Here is a 16,019-nt window from a genome sequence, read left to right as displayed (position 1 = left end):
GCTGCAGTCCACGTTCTGAATCATAATTCTACAACTAATTTGTTAAATATTCAGCAAAGTAAAAAGAAAAACAGAGCTCCAAGTATACCATACTGTCAGATTTCAGTTCTGTTTTTCCAGATATTTAACTCCATATTAAAAATGCTTTTTTGTAGAAGAGATATTATACACATACGTGTGTATGTGTGTGTGTGTGTGTGTGTGTGTGTCCCTCTATACCAGGTTTTAAATTCCAGGCCTTCAATTCTTAGGTTTTCTAATCAATGTACTTTCCACCATATTTTTTTCCCTAGCCTTGAGAGTCAGAGAGCCATGCTCAGTTAAAGAATGGTTCCATCTGGTTTGAGTATCACTGGCTTTTACCTCTTATCCTAAACCCCTTTTTACTTTACTGAAAGGTGCATCTGGAAGTTCAAGGTGCATCTTTTTCTCCCTCCTTCTGTGTTTTGGGAAACTGGTAGACACCGTGGGCTTTTTTCCCATTGCTAATTCTTCATAAAGTGGAACTGACAAAATTTTCCCCCTTTCAGATGTATCTATGCTCTTTCTCTGCTTGTTACTAATACAACATTCTATCTTAGTCCTTTCATCACAATGGGCTGCTTGCTGGTTTGTTAGACTAAGAGTTGATAGCACATGTGGTGCTGTGTTTACTTACTGGATGTAAGTAACTGCCTCAGCTAATTCTCCCAAGAAAGCAGGACTCTTGAAACTGACATTTTTTCAAATAGGAACTTTTATTGAGAATTAGTGATAGGAGGAGAGCAAAGCAAGATCTAAAGACTTCTCATGCAAATAGCTACATTAAAACTTTTGTTCACCCTAGAGCCCAACTGTCCAGTTTGCGTCCAGCCAATCCACAGGTGCAAAGGTGTTATGGGAACGGTTCCCAGGTGCTTCACCAGATCTCACAATGGAGTGGAGAAAAGACAGATGGCCCCTGGCACATTCCTTCCCCCTTTTCACATCCAAAGAGATACATCAAAGTTGAGAGGGAACAAAGTAGAAGAAATACATCCATAAGCCTCCCTCCCAACCAAGCAAAGCCTCCCCCCATCCTGTAGAGCTAAGCCTCTCCCTGCCACTAGAATGGCAGAGCCTGAAAAGAAACATTGAAGGGGTTTCTGACATGCTGCCCCCCTTAAAAGAAGGAGAAGTCTGCTGAAGAGACAGAAAATAATAAAATTGGGAGGGGGAAGAGAAAAACAAGTTAATCAGGTTTGTCAGGGTAATGAGCATAAAAACGTTTGAGCAGTTTTGGAGCTCTAACATGTTTTTTTATGAACCCATTCATTTTGGAAGGCCACTAAGTACTGTGTAGCCCCTTGGTGTTTGCGTGAATCTAGGATCTCCTTAATTTCAAAGTGTTGCTCACCCTCTACCATGATGGATAGAGGAAGAGGAGAAGCTGCTGGCCTTAAAGGTGAGGTTATTTCTGGGGGCACCCAACTGAGTGGCAGTGAAGTTGGGTGTGGATCCAGATATTTATTTCCGTCCTTCGATCCTCCTATGGACATGACCAATTATGGGACTGCCTATCCTGGACTTGCCGAACCTATATGCGGCGATACACCAGCACAGACTTGTTCGCCCTCAGGGGTGCCCCCCTCTCCTGGGTGCAACCCGCCTTTATAAATACCTCCAATCTCGATGAAGGGCCCGATTGTTGGGACCCAGAGAGATGGCTGGGCAGGGGCAGGGGCCTTCAACATAAATTTAATAGGAGGCCCCTGGTTAATTTTTTATCAAAAATTTTTATTGGGTTAGGGAGAAGGGTGGGATGGGGTGGGGGTTGTTTGGCTATGGGGGGTGGTCAATCAACCATGGCTCAGGCCAGGCTTGGGTCTGGTCGCGCGGGGGGAGAACAGGGTGTGGTTGTCTCCGGGGCTCTGGAGTGGGTCGTGGGACTGTCGATTCCCACGACGTTGGGGAATGGCAGCAGGTGCATAAACAGAGGGGCGTATCGTTACCGGGGGGGCCGTCTCCGCTATTTGCAAGCGGTGAGGCGCTCCGACCCTCTGTTTCTTCCCCAAGGTTCCGGGAGCGAGGATGTGCAGCCTCCTGAGCTCCGGTTGGTGTACCTGAATGCCAGGTCCATGGTTAACAAAGCTCCCCTTGTTAGGGATTTAGTTGAGGGTGAGCATGCGGACCTGGCTTGCATCACGGAGACTTGGTTGGGCCCGGAGGGTGGGGTCCCTTTGGTTGACCTCTGCCCACCAGGTTTCCGGGTGCTACACCGGCCACGAGCTCAAGGTAGGGGTGGGGGTGTGGCGGTAGCTATCAGGGAGACCTTATGTCCGCGGGAGACCACCGTTCCTCAGATAGTCGGGTGTGAGTCTCTCTTCTTGAGATTTGGTCCGGGGGCACAGTTGGGCTTGCTGCTGGTGTACTTTTCGCCTAGTCGCGCAGTGGCAGCCCTGCCCGAGCTGCTCGATATCCTCTCGGGGTTGGTGATTGAGTTCCCCAAACTTATAGTTTTGGGTGACTTCAATCTACCATCCCTGGGAGGCTCATCTGAGCTAGCTCGGGAGTTCATGGCTTCCATGACGGCCATGGACCTGACGCAAGTAATTTCTGAACCAACTCATGAGGGAGGCCACACCCTTGACCTGGTTTTTTATCTGGACGGTGGTTTGATGATCTTGGTGGGGGCTCTCCATTTATTATGCCCCTGTCATGGACCGATCATCACCTCCTGTGGCTGGTCTTCCGTTTTGCCACCCCCCGCCGTGGGGGTACGGAGCCAATTAGATGGTACCGCCCCAGATGCTTAATGGATCCTGATAGATTCCAGGCGGTGCTGGGGTCCCCACCTGCCTCCGTTGCTCACAACTCGGCGGATGCCCTAGTGGAAGCCTGGGAAAGGGCGGCCACTGAGGCACTTGACCGAGTTGTACCCTTGTGGCCCCTGACCCGGTGCAGATCCCAACGAGCTCCATGGTTCTCCTCGGAGCTCCGGGAGATGAAGCGTCGGAAACGGGGCCTAGAGAGCTGTTGGAGGTCCAGCCGATCCGAATCCAACCGGTTGCGACTAAGAACCTTTATTAGGTCTTATCTCGCAGCGATGAGGACGGCGAGGTGTAATTACTTCTCTGCCCTCATCGCGTCCGCAGAAAATCGCCCGGCCGCCCTGTTTAGGGTGACCCGCTCCCTCCTTAATCAGGAGGTGAGGGAGGATCCCTTGCAGGGTCGTGCCGAGGAGTTTGGACAACATCTGCTGGATAAAATCGCTCGGATTCGGACCGGTCTGGACTCCAACTGGGCAGAGTCTGACGAGCAGGACACGGGCGGTCTTGTCGATGTTATCTGGGAGGAGTTTGATTCTGTAACCCCTGAGGAAGTGGACAGGATTATGGGGAGGCTGAGCTCCACCACATGTTTATTGGACCCGTGCCCTTCTTGGCTGGTTTATGCAGCCCGGGAGAGGACACGAGGCTGGTTCCAGGCAGTTATATCTGCTTCTTTGAGTGAGGGTAATTTCCCCGCCGTCTTGAAGGAGGCGGTGGTGAGACCTCTCCTCAAGAAGCCTGTTCTGGACCCAGCTGTTTTGAACAACTTTCGTCCGGTCTCCAACCTTCGCTTTCTTGCGAAGGTTGTTGAGAGTGTGGTGGCGCATCAGCTTCCCCTGGTCCTGGATGAAGCGGATTATCTAGACCCGTTCCAATTGGGTTTCAGGCCCGGGTACAGCACGGAGACGGCATTGGTCGCTCTGGTGAATGATCTCTGGAGGGCTCGGGACAGAGGATATTCCTCTGTCCTTGTCCTATTAGACCTCTCGGCGGCTTTCGATACCATCGACCATGGTATCCTGCTGCGGCGTCTCAGGGGATTGGGAGTGGGAGGCACAGTTCTTCAGTGGTTCTCCTCCTATCTCCTGGGACGCTCACAGTCGGTGTTGGCAGGAGGGCAGAGGTCGACCACTAGGACCCTCGCTTGTGGAGTTCCTCAGGGGTCGGTCCTCTCGCCTCTCCTGTTCAACATCTACATGAAACCGCTGGGTGAGATCATTCGTGGTTTTGGAGTTGGGTATCATCAATATGCCAATGATACCCAACTTTTTATTTCGACCCCAAACCACCCCAGTGATGCCCTCGATGTGATGTCCCGTTGCCTGGAGGCGGTTCAGGCCTGGATGGGGAGGAACAGACTTCAACTCAACCCTGACAAGACTGAGTGGCTGTGCATTCCGGCATCCCGGGACATTCAAAATATTCCATCTCTTCTTATGGGGGGTGAGTCCTTACCCCCCGTGGATAGGGCTCGCAACTTGGGAGTCCTCCTAGATTCATGACTTACTCTGGAAGATCATATAGTGGCCGTGACTAGGGGGGCTTTCTCCCAGGTTTGCCTGGTGCGCCAGTTGCGGCCCTATCTGGACCGGGATGCCCTGTGTACGGTCACTCATGCGCTCGTGACCTCTCGCCTGGACTACTGCAATGCTCTCTACATGGGGCTTCCCTTGAAGACCACTCGGAGGCTCCAACTGGTACAGAATGCGGCCGCGAGAGTTGTCTTGGGAGTTTCCCGGTACTCCCATGTTACACCTTTGCTCCGCGAGCTACATTGGTTACCAGTTGTCTTCCGGGTGAGGTTCAAGGTTTTGGTTATGATCTTTAAGTCCTTACATGGCATGGGTCCGGGATACCTCGAGGACCACCTGCTGCCTGTGTCAACTCCCCTCCGCCCTGTGCGTGCCCACAGAGAGGGCCTCCTCAGGGTGCCTCCGGTCAGGGAATGTCGACTGGTGGCCCCCAGGGGGAGGGCCTTCTCTGTGGGTGCTCCGGCATTATGGAACCAACTGCCGGTTGAGCTCCGGATGGCATCGGACCTTCGCTCCTTCTGCCGCGGGCTGAAGACCCACTTATTTGAATTAGCTGGTCTGGCCTGATGGGGAATATTAGGGGGTTTTTTTAATGGTTTTTTTTTACTATTTTACTGTCATTGTATTTTAATTGGGCATTGGTTTAATTTCTTTTTAATTTTTGTACTGTTATTTATACATGCCCTGTTAACCGCCCTGAGTCCTTCGGGAGAAGGGCGGTATAGAAATTGAATAAACCTGAACCTGAACCTATTTCAGATTTAACAGGCTGTAGTGGAATTAAGGATTTGCCTTAAGGGTTTTGGGAGTTCCAGTACTACTGTGACAGGGTTTATGATGCATTTTATTGAGAATGGACTCACAAATTTGGGTCCTAGTTTCTTTAATGGCTGCAATGATTGAAGGAACCTAATAGACAAGTATACCTGGTCCCCTACTTTGAACTGTTTAGGTTCCATTCTCTTGTCTGCCTGAGCCTTCTTCTAAGGCATTTCTGACTGATGGCCAGGTGTTTTGCAACTGCTTAATCCGTTCCTTATGGGAAGGGATGGTGGGCTCGTTATTTGGCAATTCGGGCATGGGGTTAAAACTTGTTCTGTGGCTACTTGAAAAGGAGTGAACCCTGTGCTAGAATGGACCACATTGTTGTACGCTACTTCAGCAAATGGGAGAAGGTTGGTCCAGTTGTCTTGTTGATAGATGATAAAATACTGTAGGTACTGCTCCAGTACTGAGTTTGTTCGTTCTGTCCCACCATTTGTTTGAGGATAATAACTAGATGACAGACCTTGGTCCAAAGGTCCAAAAATGTCCTCCAGAATTTTGAGTTGAATTAGACTGCCCTACCAGAGATTATGTGCTGTGGGGCTCCATGCAAACAGTAGATATGTTGTAGGAACATCTTTGCCAGTCTTTGCCATTGGTATCTTTGGGCAAGGGATGAAATGGACCTGTTTTGAGAACAGGTCGGTCACCACCCAAATAACGGTATTTTCAGCACTCTTGGGTAATTCTACAATAAAATACATAGTCATCTCTCTCCAGGGTGCTGAAAGGTTTGTAACTAGTTGCAAAAGGCCAGGTGTTTTTTCCTGCCTTCGTAGGGCAGCTGGCGACATAACCCTCCATGTCTTTCTTAATGAAGGGCCACCAAAATTTGTCATTATAGGAGGTGTAACATTTTCATGAATCCAAAATGCCCAGCCACTTTGGAGTCATGGCAGGTCTGTATAGTCCTTAGTCTCTGGCTTGCTGGTACATACATTTTCCCCGCTACCCATGCAAGCCCATCTCATATGGAACAGAGGTTTTTGTGACTAAGGAACCAGTCATCATTCTCCAATATTTGTTTGAATTCAGATGTGGCAGTGATGTCTGGCAGGGGTTTACCCTTTGATTGTACTCTCGTGGTCACTGGTGCTGCTAGCTGCTGTATTGGAAGCATGGGTTTAACTATTTCTGTTTTTACACTGTTATATTGTGGTAATCTCAATAAGGTGTCTGCTAGGAGGTTCCCCAACCCGGCAGATAGTGTAGAGTAAAATTGAACCGTTGGAAGTATTGTCCTCATCAGGCCTGTTTGGGGGATAATTTCTTTGGGGTTTTCAGTGCTTCCAGGTTTTCATGATCTGTCCAGACCTGGAAGGGAATTTTATGTCTCCAGGTGAGAAGAGCCCACCTTAGGGCATAAGCCTCCTTCTCCCACACTTCCCAGCGTTGTTCTATCTCAGCTTTTTGAGACGTAAGCACAGGGTTATAGTTTTGTTTTCCTGAAGTAAAAGTGCCCCTGCTGGTACTTCAGATCCGGCTCTGTGGAAAAAAGTCTTTTTAATTTCTTGAATGTGGCTTGGCATTCCATTGTCCACTTTAGAGGCTGGCTGGGTTTCGGCTTGCCCCCTCCCTTCATTCTCAGTAAGTTTGTGATGGGGAGGGCCATCTGTGCAAAGGAGGGGATGAATTGCCTATAGGTTAGCGAAGCCCAGGAAGCTTTGCAGTTGTTTCCTGGTGCATGGGACATCCCACTCTAGCACAGCCTGCACTTTTTCTGGATCCATTTCTACTGCTTCATGTGAGATGCAATAACCCTTCCTTGCTGCATTTGAAGCAGGCAGTTGATCGTGGCTGAGTCAATGTGGGTCTGGGTGCCTCTCCTTTCTTTTCCAGGGGAGATCTTTCCAAGTCTTCCCTGATCTGTATGGGTTGTGATTCTGGTCAATCTCTGCTTCCTTGGCTGGGATGCACCAGTCGTGTAGGCAAACTGGGGCCCTGGGAGGAATGTAGGCATTGTATAGCTCATTGTTAAGCCCATCCTGGAAGCAGCTTACCAGGATTGTCCTCCGGCCAGTTGAGACAACATGCCAGGTCCCAGAATGTCTCCATGTACTAGGCTATGGGGCAACATCCTTGCCTGACCATTTTTATGCAGTCCTGTGCCTTCCTGTCTTTGAACCACCATCTTAGGGGCTGATATAAAGTGGTTGAAATTCCATAGCTCTGGGGCATTTGAATTGTGCAGGGTTACCATCCACCAGGCGGCGGCTTCTTCCAGGGCCAGGGTGATGACCCTGACCCTAGCTTCCTCACTTTCAGTGGAGCTCACCAGTTCTGCTGCTGCCTCAGTGACTACGGCCTCACCTTTGCTTCCCCCAGCTTTTTTGAGCTGTTCTCACATCTCCCTCTGCATCATCTGGATTTTATTTATTTATTTATTTATTTTTATTTTTATTACATTTACATTTAAGTCCTGGAACACCTCTATCTTGAAATGCATCACCCGCTTTAGGATCTGGTCAGTTGGATCCAGTTCTCCTTTAGCTTCTTCATCATCATTGAATAGTTCCATCTTGGGCCTATAGCCTGGTTTTTGGCTGCCCCAGGTGAAGGTTACACACTGAACTCTTCCATCCCAGTCTTCCCTTTTCCCCACACCAAATGACCACCTCCCTTGTGGATCCATGGCAGCCATCTCTTCCATCCATCTGGATGAGCTCTCCTAAAGGTGAGTCTTGGTGGTAAGCTCTTCCCCGCATTCGGAGTTGTCCTGCTTGCTGCCATGGAGCGACATAGTGTGCATGGTCCCCACAGTAGGGTGGATGCCTCTCTGGGCTGTTTATGCTTCATATGGAAAAGCCAAAGTTCAGTCAAGCAAACAGCATCCCTAAGTAGATAATAATTCAGTCATCTAAGATTAGAGGCTTTTAACACCCTGATGTAAGCAATACTAAGCTAACAGTTAGTACTTTGCACGATTGTTGACAATTTTTTTAACAAGAACTGGCAAAGATGGTTAGAAATCAAAGCTGGGATAAATAATGGAAAGAGGAAAAAGAGAGAGAAAGAGAAAGAGAGAGACTTTTGATTGGTATCCAAGTGGAGCTTTAAATTCATAATTTCCAAGGAATTGTTCCTTGAAATAAAGTCTGCAATAAAATGTTTATTTGGGTTTAGCTCTTTTAAATATTTTCACACTTTTATTTCTTATGTGCTTAATAATGTTTTTCAATGAAATATGTATGTTTATATGTTTTTCAGAATAACATAAATTACACGGGAATCGTTTGGCATAAACAACTTGGCTAGGTGCCTTTTAGTTTAATATCTAGGCTTTCACAGGTCAATGCAATAAGTAGGTTTTTCTGTAAATACAGAAAAAAATTATGAAGAGACAACTGCTTTTGAGTTGAAGCAGTTTTTTGGCAATTCTGAAAATTATACTAAACAAATACCCTTAACTGTAGGGTCTGAGTTTAAAACTGTGACATTATCATATTTCTATTTTTTTTTGAAGTTGCCAGCAGTTATATTTTTAAGTCATTTCCTCAATGTGACAAAATATTTATTAGCTCTTAAAGGCCATAATCTGAAAATGAATTAAAATTTAGCTGATGGAAGCATTAAATTTTTTTAAGAGAAGACCAATTTTATGTTTGCAGCTTGTTTATTTTTTGGTTCCAAATATTTCATATTTAAAAATATCATTAGTTTTCTTTCAGATGTCAAGATTATTAACTTTTCTCAAATATGATTCAAGGAAGGGATTTTAAAGTATACTTGTTCTCCCACATTTTTATACTATTCACCTTCAAAATGCATTCCATAAATAGTAATCAAAATGCATGCAGTACCAAGCTCTAGAAGCAACAGTGGAATAATTATGTTAAGTTTTCCAGTGTGCTATATGTTGGGGAAAACCACATTTGTTGTCTATGGAATTTCCTAGTATATGCTCACATGGCAATATTTACTAATTTTCTAATGCAGAAAGACAATTCTATTCATTTAAAAATAAGATAATCTTGCAATTGTGTATTTATAGAAGTCATGGAAACAGAACTCTTTTCAACAGAATTGTATTGCTTTCCAATATAGAAAAGCACCAAAGTTATTAGACACATAACCTACATATTTTGATGTTAACATTTATAGGGGAAAATTCAGTTTGAAAAATGGTATTATTGTCGAAGGATTGGCAAAGTTTGGGGTGGAATCAATGAGAAATCAGCCTAGAGTCTCTATGGACCTTTGACTAAGTCCAACACTTCTTGAATTCCATTGACTTTTGTCTAATGAGAAAATAGTGTTAGCCATTAATTGAGTAGATTCTTATGCATAGGCATGATTAGTAATAAATCAGATTAATTGTAACTTCATGTGTTGTCTTGATCTTTCACAACTGACAATTATATACTATTATATTATTACATTCATTTTTCTCGCCATGCACATGTATACATAACCCAAACTAGACTGTTGTTTGTGTCATATAATATGTGTGGGTATATGCATACTTCTGTATTTATTTATTTATTTATTTATTTATTTATTTATTTATGTTTCTCATAATTATGTAGTGTATATTGGAGGTGGTGATGCTTTGAGAGGTGAATGCAACGAAATTTCATTTTAATGTATGCCCATTAGTGTACATTCACAGTGACAATAAAGTTATTATTCTATTCTATATTCTATTCTACATAGAAAGGCAACCAATAGTACTTTGAAAGATTATTTCTTTCAAAATTGGTAGTACAATTCTTTATGGTGTATGCAACTGAACCCCAGCATAAAATTCTAATTATATGAAATAATACAATCTTTCTGAGAGCCATATTTTCTACACCTAGAAGTACATCCAATGTTTTATTTAGAATAGAAGCTGGTTGATTAGCACTGAAACAGGTGTTAGGAACTAATCATAGGACATTTGTCCCTCCTAGTATATGATTGTAGAACAAGACATTTGGATAGCAATATCCAAACTACTTCACGTGGCATGTTCTCTGACTATATATGAAATGGAATTTTATGAAGAAATATTATGATGCATTGGACATAATTTAATAGCAGTCGTTTGGTCATATTTTCACCTCAGTGAATTAAGGGAGCCACAACCTGTACATTTTTAAGTTGTCCTATATCCATCACCAATGGTCCTTTTTCAAAACACATTTTAATGTCTTTCCTTCTGCAGTTATGGATAGCAGATATAAAAAGAATTTCTGCAGCACTTAATCAATGCTGTTATGCCTCTAGGGCAATTTCAAAACCTTAGAAGGTAGATTTCTAGGATGTAAATTCTAGGTGGAAGTGCACTCTTAATTAATTTGCCTTTTAATAGAAAGACTACAAAGCAAACCCAATAAATGAGAGAGGTCTTAAGACCACCCTTTTAATTGTTCCATATATTGGTTTCAATGAATTGTATCATATCCAAATTGTTAATAGAAGTATTATTTGTATCAAACTGTTATAATGCTATTATGTTTTTGGATTGCATCTGATTTGGTTTTGGACCACAATGGAGAAAAGGAGGAGGAGGCAGCATTTTTTTCAGAATATTTAAATTCTGATATTTTACTTGTCTAGTATATTAAGGTTGTTCATCTGTTTTAATTTAATTATATTAGCATAATCTTTATATTTATTTCCAGATGAAGTTTTCAGAAGCAGACTATTTTGGCAATGTCCTTCAGACTCGCAGACATGTGGCCCAATCAGATTTCTACTGGCTGAGAAAAGAAGTCCCCAAAACAGAGTGAGTTGGGAAGAGATGTGCTGGGGAAGTATTGAGATGAAATCCAGACAATTAATATACAGACAATTAATATACAATATTCAGACAATTAATATACAAGAAATATAATTTAACACAAATTTTAGACTTCTCATCCCCAATCTATTGTTCTGAAACTGGTAAAATTTTAAAATGCTTAGTTTGCCTGGTTTAGAACTTAATAATGATAACTGTGCTACAGATGAGTTTCTGCTGGCAATTATGGCTGTTTGGAATGGTACTGCTAGAATTTCCATCTAACAGAATTTTTATAAAAGATGGCTATCCACAAAAATAAGCAGAGTTGTTATTATTATGAACTTAGGGTCAATAAAGTAATGGGATTGAATCTTCATTTTAAACTGGATGAAAGTAAGCTTCTCCTTTTATTTTAAAAGAGGATGTTTGCCAGATGATATCATAAGACAAAGAATCAAGAGGAAATGACATTCCTTTCTCCTTCCCCCTCTAGTTTGACAAAGAGAAGTGGGGCTCCACAACCACATATATCTTAAATCCTTTCCACAAACTGCATCCTTTTCCTCTTTTAAGTCCTGCTACTGCATTTCAGTGTGCAGAAGAATTTGCAAAGAAGATCATGAAACAGCTGCTTCTTCCATCTATCTGTTGTGCACCTCTCTGGGCGTAAAAGAGGGGGGAGTAGGCCACTACATTGCTGAGATCTGAATTGCAATATAATACAAAAGCCACAGCAACACCTATCATAGCCCTTGTTTTGTATGTGTATGTTGTAAACTAAGAGAAAAACCTGAAGATGTTCCGAGATTCTTCTAGATTATTTGCTATCATTTCTATAACAAATTATATTTAGTTTGTCATGAGTGTCCAGAGCAACAAACACATTTTCTACTTTATGAAAAAGGAGATAACCCCCCTTGATGTTTCATTCTTATGGATGTGGTTATTAGCTTCACTAAGAAGATTGTTAGTCTTTAAAATGTCACTGAAGATTAAATTAATTGGCAAATATTTCCTGAAATATAAAATTGTAGGGCAGTCTCATATGTATTATCTTCCATCACTGTTCTACTTTGGAATGAAGAGAACTGTTCAACAACTCAGCATGTATTACATTAAACTCCAGCTTATCTTTATTCTTTTTCTTTCTCCAAGGGCTGTTTAATATTAGCTTTTCCCACTTGTTCTTCATATTTATTTGGCTTAATTTTCTTCAGAGGGTTTGAGGGAATGTGTTCTGAACTAGTTAGCACAAACAGACAGAGCATAGTAATATATAAACGTTTTGTGCCATAATTGTAAGGCATTTCTTATGGCTTTTCCTTGGGATCCTGTTTATTAGATTTACAGTGCATTGTATCTTTTTCTCACATGACAAGTCTATATGTGTAGTTTCTGAGATATAAAATAGGCCGTGGACCTGTGCTGTCTAAATTCAGTTGTTGAGCATCAAGTTTAAAGGAGAACTGAATCTGAATCAGAAATTCTCTAGGAGCTTGTTGGTTGAATCAGGACAAAAAACAGCATCTTGCTGTTGTGCTGAAAGCTCTGACTGTTCAGGGTGTGTGAAAGATGTAGAAAATGGCAGGGCTTGTATTGCAACAGTGTAAGGGCCTTTCAATTCAGTTTCAATACAACTACTTTATACACATGCCTTTCATTTTAGGTCAGGAATCAAGGTTTTATAGTCTGTTAAAATCCAGACCATGCAAATCTGGAGATACAGTAACCCATTTTATTCCTTCCAAACATAAAAATACAGTCCTCATTATCTGAGAGTTCAGATTGTGAGGATTATTTTTCTGTCATCATTGTAATAGCCAGTCATATAGATATCTCAGAAGGGGAGAAAACTTTAATTATAAAGTCAACTGAAATCAGGAGAAACATTACTCTTTATCATATTACTCTTTATAAAATTGCATTAGGCCCGTTGAAAGAAAAATTTTCATCAGGGTCCAGTCTAAGCCAGGAATAAACAAAATGGAGACTGCTTAGGAAAGAAGGTTCAGTTTATTTAGTTGCCAGAAACATCAGTGATGGTAGCATGTTTCTGGGGTGGCTGACAAAATGGAGCTGGGAGTGGGTGGGTTTTTATACCTTTTGGGGCTTTGTGTTTGGAGTTGTTCCTGTTTGTGGTTGTCCCTGTGCAATGAACTTTGACCTGAGCTTCAGTGTGCCCTTTTAGTATTCTAATGGTGGTGGGTTAATCCTATTATGTCATAAAGGTCATGTCTTTAGATTTTGGGTGGCAGATGCAGAATTTAGGGGTCTTTGTGTTTCTAATCTTAGTGTTGATAATAGACAAGTATTGGAATCAGCTTTCCCCCCCAGAATACTAATTCAAACTGTAATTTCCTACAGTGAAATCTCCAAAATATTCCTATAGCCACATCCCAGATATGGTTGAGTATCTTCCATTTTCTACCATTTAACTGGCCATGAAGTTCTCCAATAGGCCAGGAGAAATCCTATCAATGCCCATTAATAGTTTTGGACTAAACTATCAACTTTCCCAGTCAGGGAAGAGGTCAAACATAGACAAACATATTTTTACTATTTTCTGTTCTTAATGTAAGATGCCCCGAGTTATTCTGGTGTTAGCTGGCCTTTAAAACTTGCAAATAAACAAACAAATAAAATGAGAAGGATTAAATCACACTATCTTGAGACATTATATTGCAGGAAGAATTTTAGAACCTTTTTGAGGAGGAATAGTAAGTTGTAACGATTTTTCAATATTTGCACATTTTGAATTTATTGTAGCTGAATTTTCTGCTATGCAGTATTTTACATGCTTAATTTAGAACTCGGCAATAAAGGATAGCCTGAAAAGACATGTTACAGTAAAACTGCATAATTAGTCTTTTTTACAAACTGTTCTGAAATTAGCCAAAAATCTGTATTTAAAAAGCAGGCCTTACATTATTATTTTACAGTTTTTCAGTTATTTAAATAAGCATGAAAAATCTGATCTCTGAAATGTACTGGATAACCAGTAGATGGCAGGAAGAAATAAAGACAACTCTAGCTTTTGATTGAGGGCAATAGAAGAAGGGGACAACAGAGAATGAGGTGGCTGGATGGAGTCACTGAAGCAGTAGGCATGAGCTTAGATGGACTCCAGAAGATGGTAGAGGACAGGAAGGCCTGGAGGAACATTGTCCATAGGGTCGCGATGGGTCGGACATGACTTCGCAACTAACAACAACAACAAGGAACTCAGTGGCTCAGTGGGTTAGGACGCTGAGCTTTTCGATCAGAAGGTCGGCAGTTTGGCAGGTCGAATCCTGAGTGCCACGTAACAGAGTGAGCGCCTGTTACTCGTCCCAGCTTCTGCCAACCTAGCAGTTCGAAAGCACATAAAAATGTGAGTAGAAAAATAGGGACCACTACGGTGGGAAGGTAACAGCGTTCCGTGCGCCTTTGGCATCTAGTCATGCCGGCCACATGACCACGGAGACATCCTCGGACAAGCGCTGGCTCTTCGGCTTTGAAATGGAGATGAGCACTGGCCCCTAGAATCGGAAACGACTAGCACGCATGTGCGGGGGAACCTTTACCTTTTTTAGTGACCATATGTAATATTTGCAGACTGTATTTGAAGCCTAATTTAAATATCTGAACATAAGGAGAATCTATATAGGGAATCTTTCCCGAAGCATTTGTACTGTATACACAAATCTAACAAAGTTTGGGGACACTGGGGTATGTAATGAAATTATATAAGGCAACTTCATTCCATCCTTATTCATTTATATCAGTATTTGGAAGAACAAGAAAAGTCACCTCTTTCCACCAACACCATTACCAATATAATGCTGTTTGTTGGTTTGGTATTTGCATATGGGAAATTTTATTGGCATTAATTTTCTCCTGCAAAGGTGTAATCTCTGTACAGTAATGAATGGTCTGGTGGACATTTTTGTATAGGTAATATACAGGTATATTACAGGTAATGTATAAAAAAATTAAAGCATGTTAATGATAAACAATAGACATTTATAAAAGTTAATACTTTTTAAGAAGTATACTAAATATTTTTCCATCTTAAGTGATTATAAAACTTATGGAGACAGCTTTCATCTCTTTGGGTTAAGGCTGGTCGAGGTCTCTAGGTTAGAACGTATTGAAAGAAAGCTCTGAGACAATTGAAGCAAATAAGATAAAGAAATGATGCTAAAGGTTATGATCATTGTGGAGACTTAGAATGTGCAATGACATTTTAGATTTCCAATAAAAGTGACCTAAGTGCCACTCCAGGTCATTCCAAAAAGTCATTCAATGTTATCCTATGTAAGGCCACTTCTTTTTAAGCATCTGTGCTGCTGCTTTTCAGATTAGCGTATTTGGCTGCTGCTGTAAATGACTCTGAAATTGGAATGCAGTCAACCTTGCTAAATGTTTTCTCCTGATTCCTCAGACTAGATGTCACTCATCTTCTACTCTCTTACTGAAGTATATCTTGCATCTTATGGTTTTACTGGAAAATGTTTTCCAGAAGAGTGCAGAATAGGGAGACAAAGCATGCCTGCTAAATAAAGTCTATTGTATTATAAGTATTAACAATTAGATCTCTATTCAGTGATATTCAGGCTTATATATGATATAGGATATTTAAAATATAGAATGGATAATAAAAATAATTGTTATATTGTTTTACAGTTTAACATTAAATAATATTATACAAGTATATTTGATGATGGTTTATTAAAAAAACTGATAAAATGGTGGATAATCTCATAAATCCTATAATTTTGATATTTTGATATCCATGATTAATGCATTTTCTAAAATTTCATTTAAAAAAGGGAAGCTTATGTCTTTTAGCTATAATGTCAAATATGGATGGAAGATATTCTATTGTACTAGTAGTCCTTGACTTATGAACACAATTTGGATCAGAATTGTCATTGTAAGTCATTACAGTTGTACGTTGAGTCAGACCCAATTTTACCACAATTTTTATCGATTGTGTTAAATGAACCACACCATTGTTAAATGAATCTAGTTTCCCCAATGGGTGTTTGTTTTTCCCTGGACATCAGCAAAAAAATGTTGCAGATCAAACCATGTGAGTGCAGGATACTACAACTGAACATAAATACAGACAGGTTGCCAAGTGCCCAAATTGCTATCATAGGAGCCCAAGGGTTGTGTAATGGT

General features: G+C 41.7%; 1 protein-coding gene across 1 annotated transcript in view; it reads left to right on the top strand.

Annotated features, from left to right (window-relative positions):
- The window catches only part of PHEX (phosphate regulating endopeptidase X-linked), a 108,319-nt gene that overhangs the window by 72,183 nt on the left and 20,117 nt on the right, over nucleotides 1-16,019 (top strand). The window contains exon 14 of the mRNA XM_081327745.1: nucleotides 10,753-10,856. Coding sequence (XP_081183871.1) covers nucleotides 10,753-10,856 — 104 coding nt within the window. The remainder of the gene's footprint in view (nucleotides 1-10,752; nucleotides 10,857-16,019) is intronic.

Source organism: Vipera berus (assembly GCF_964194415.1).
Source record: "Vipera berus genome assembly, chromosome: 4".
Lineage (NCBI taxonomy): Eukaryota > Metazoa > Chordata > Lepidosauria > Squamata > Viperidae > Vipera > Vipera berus.
The sequence above is the reverse complement of the archived record's forward strand: the minus strand, read 5'-3'. Positions and strand labels throughout refer to the sequence as shown.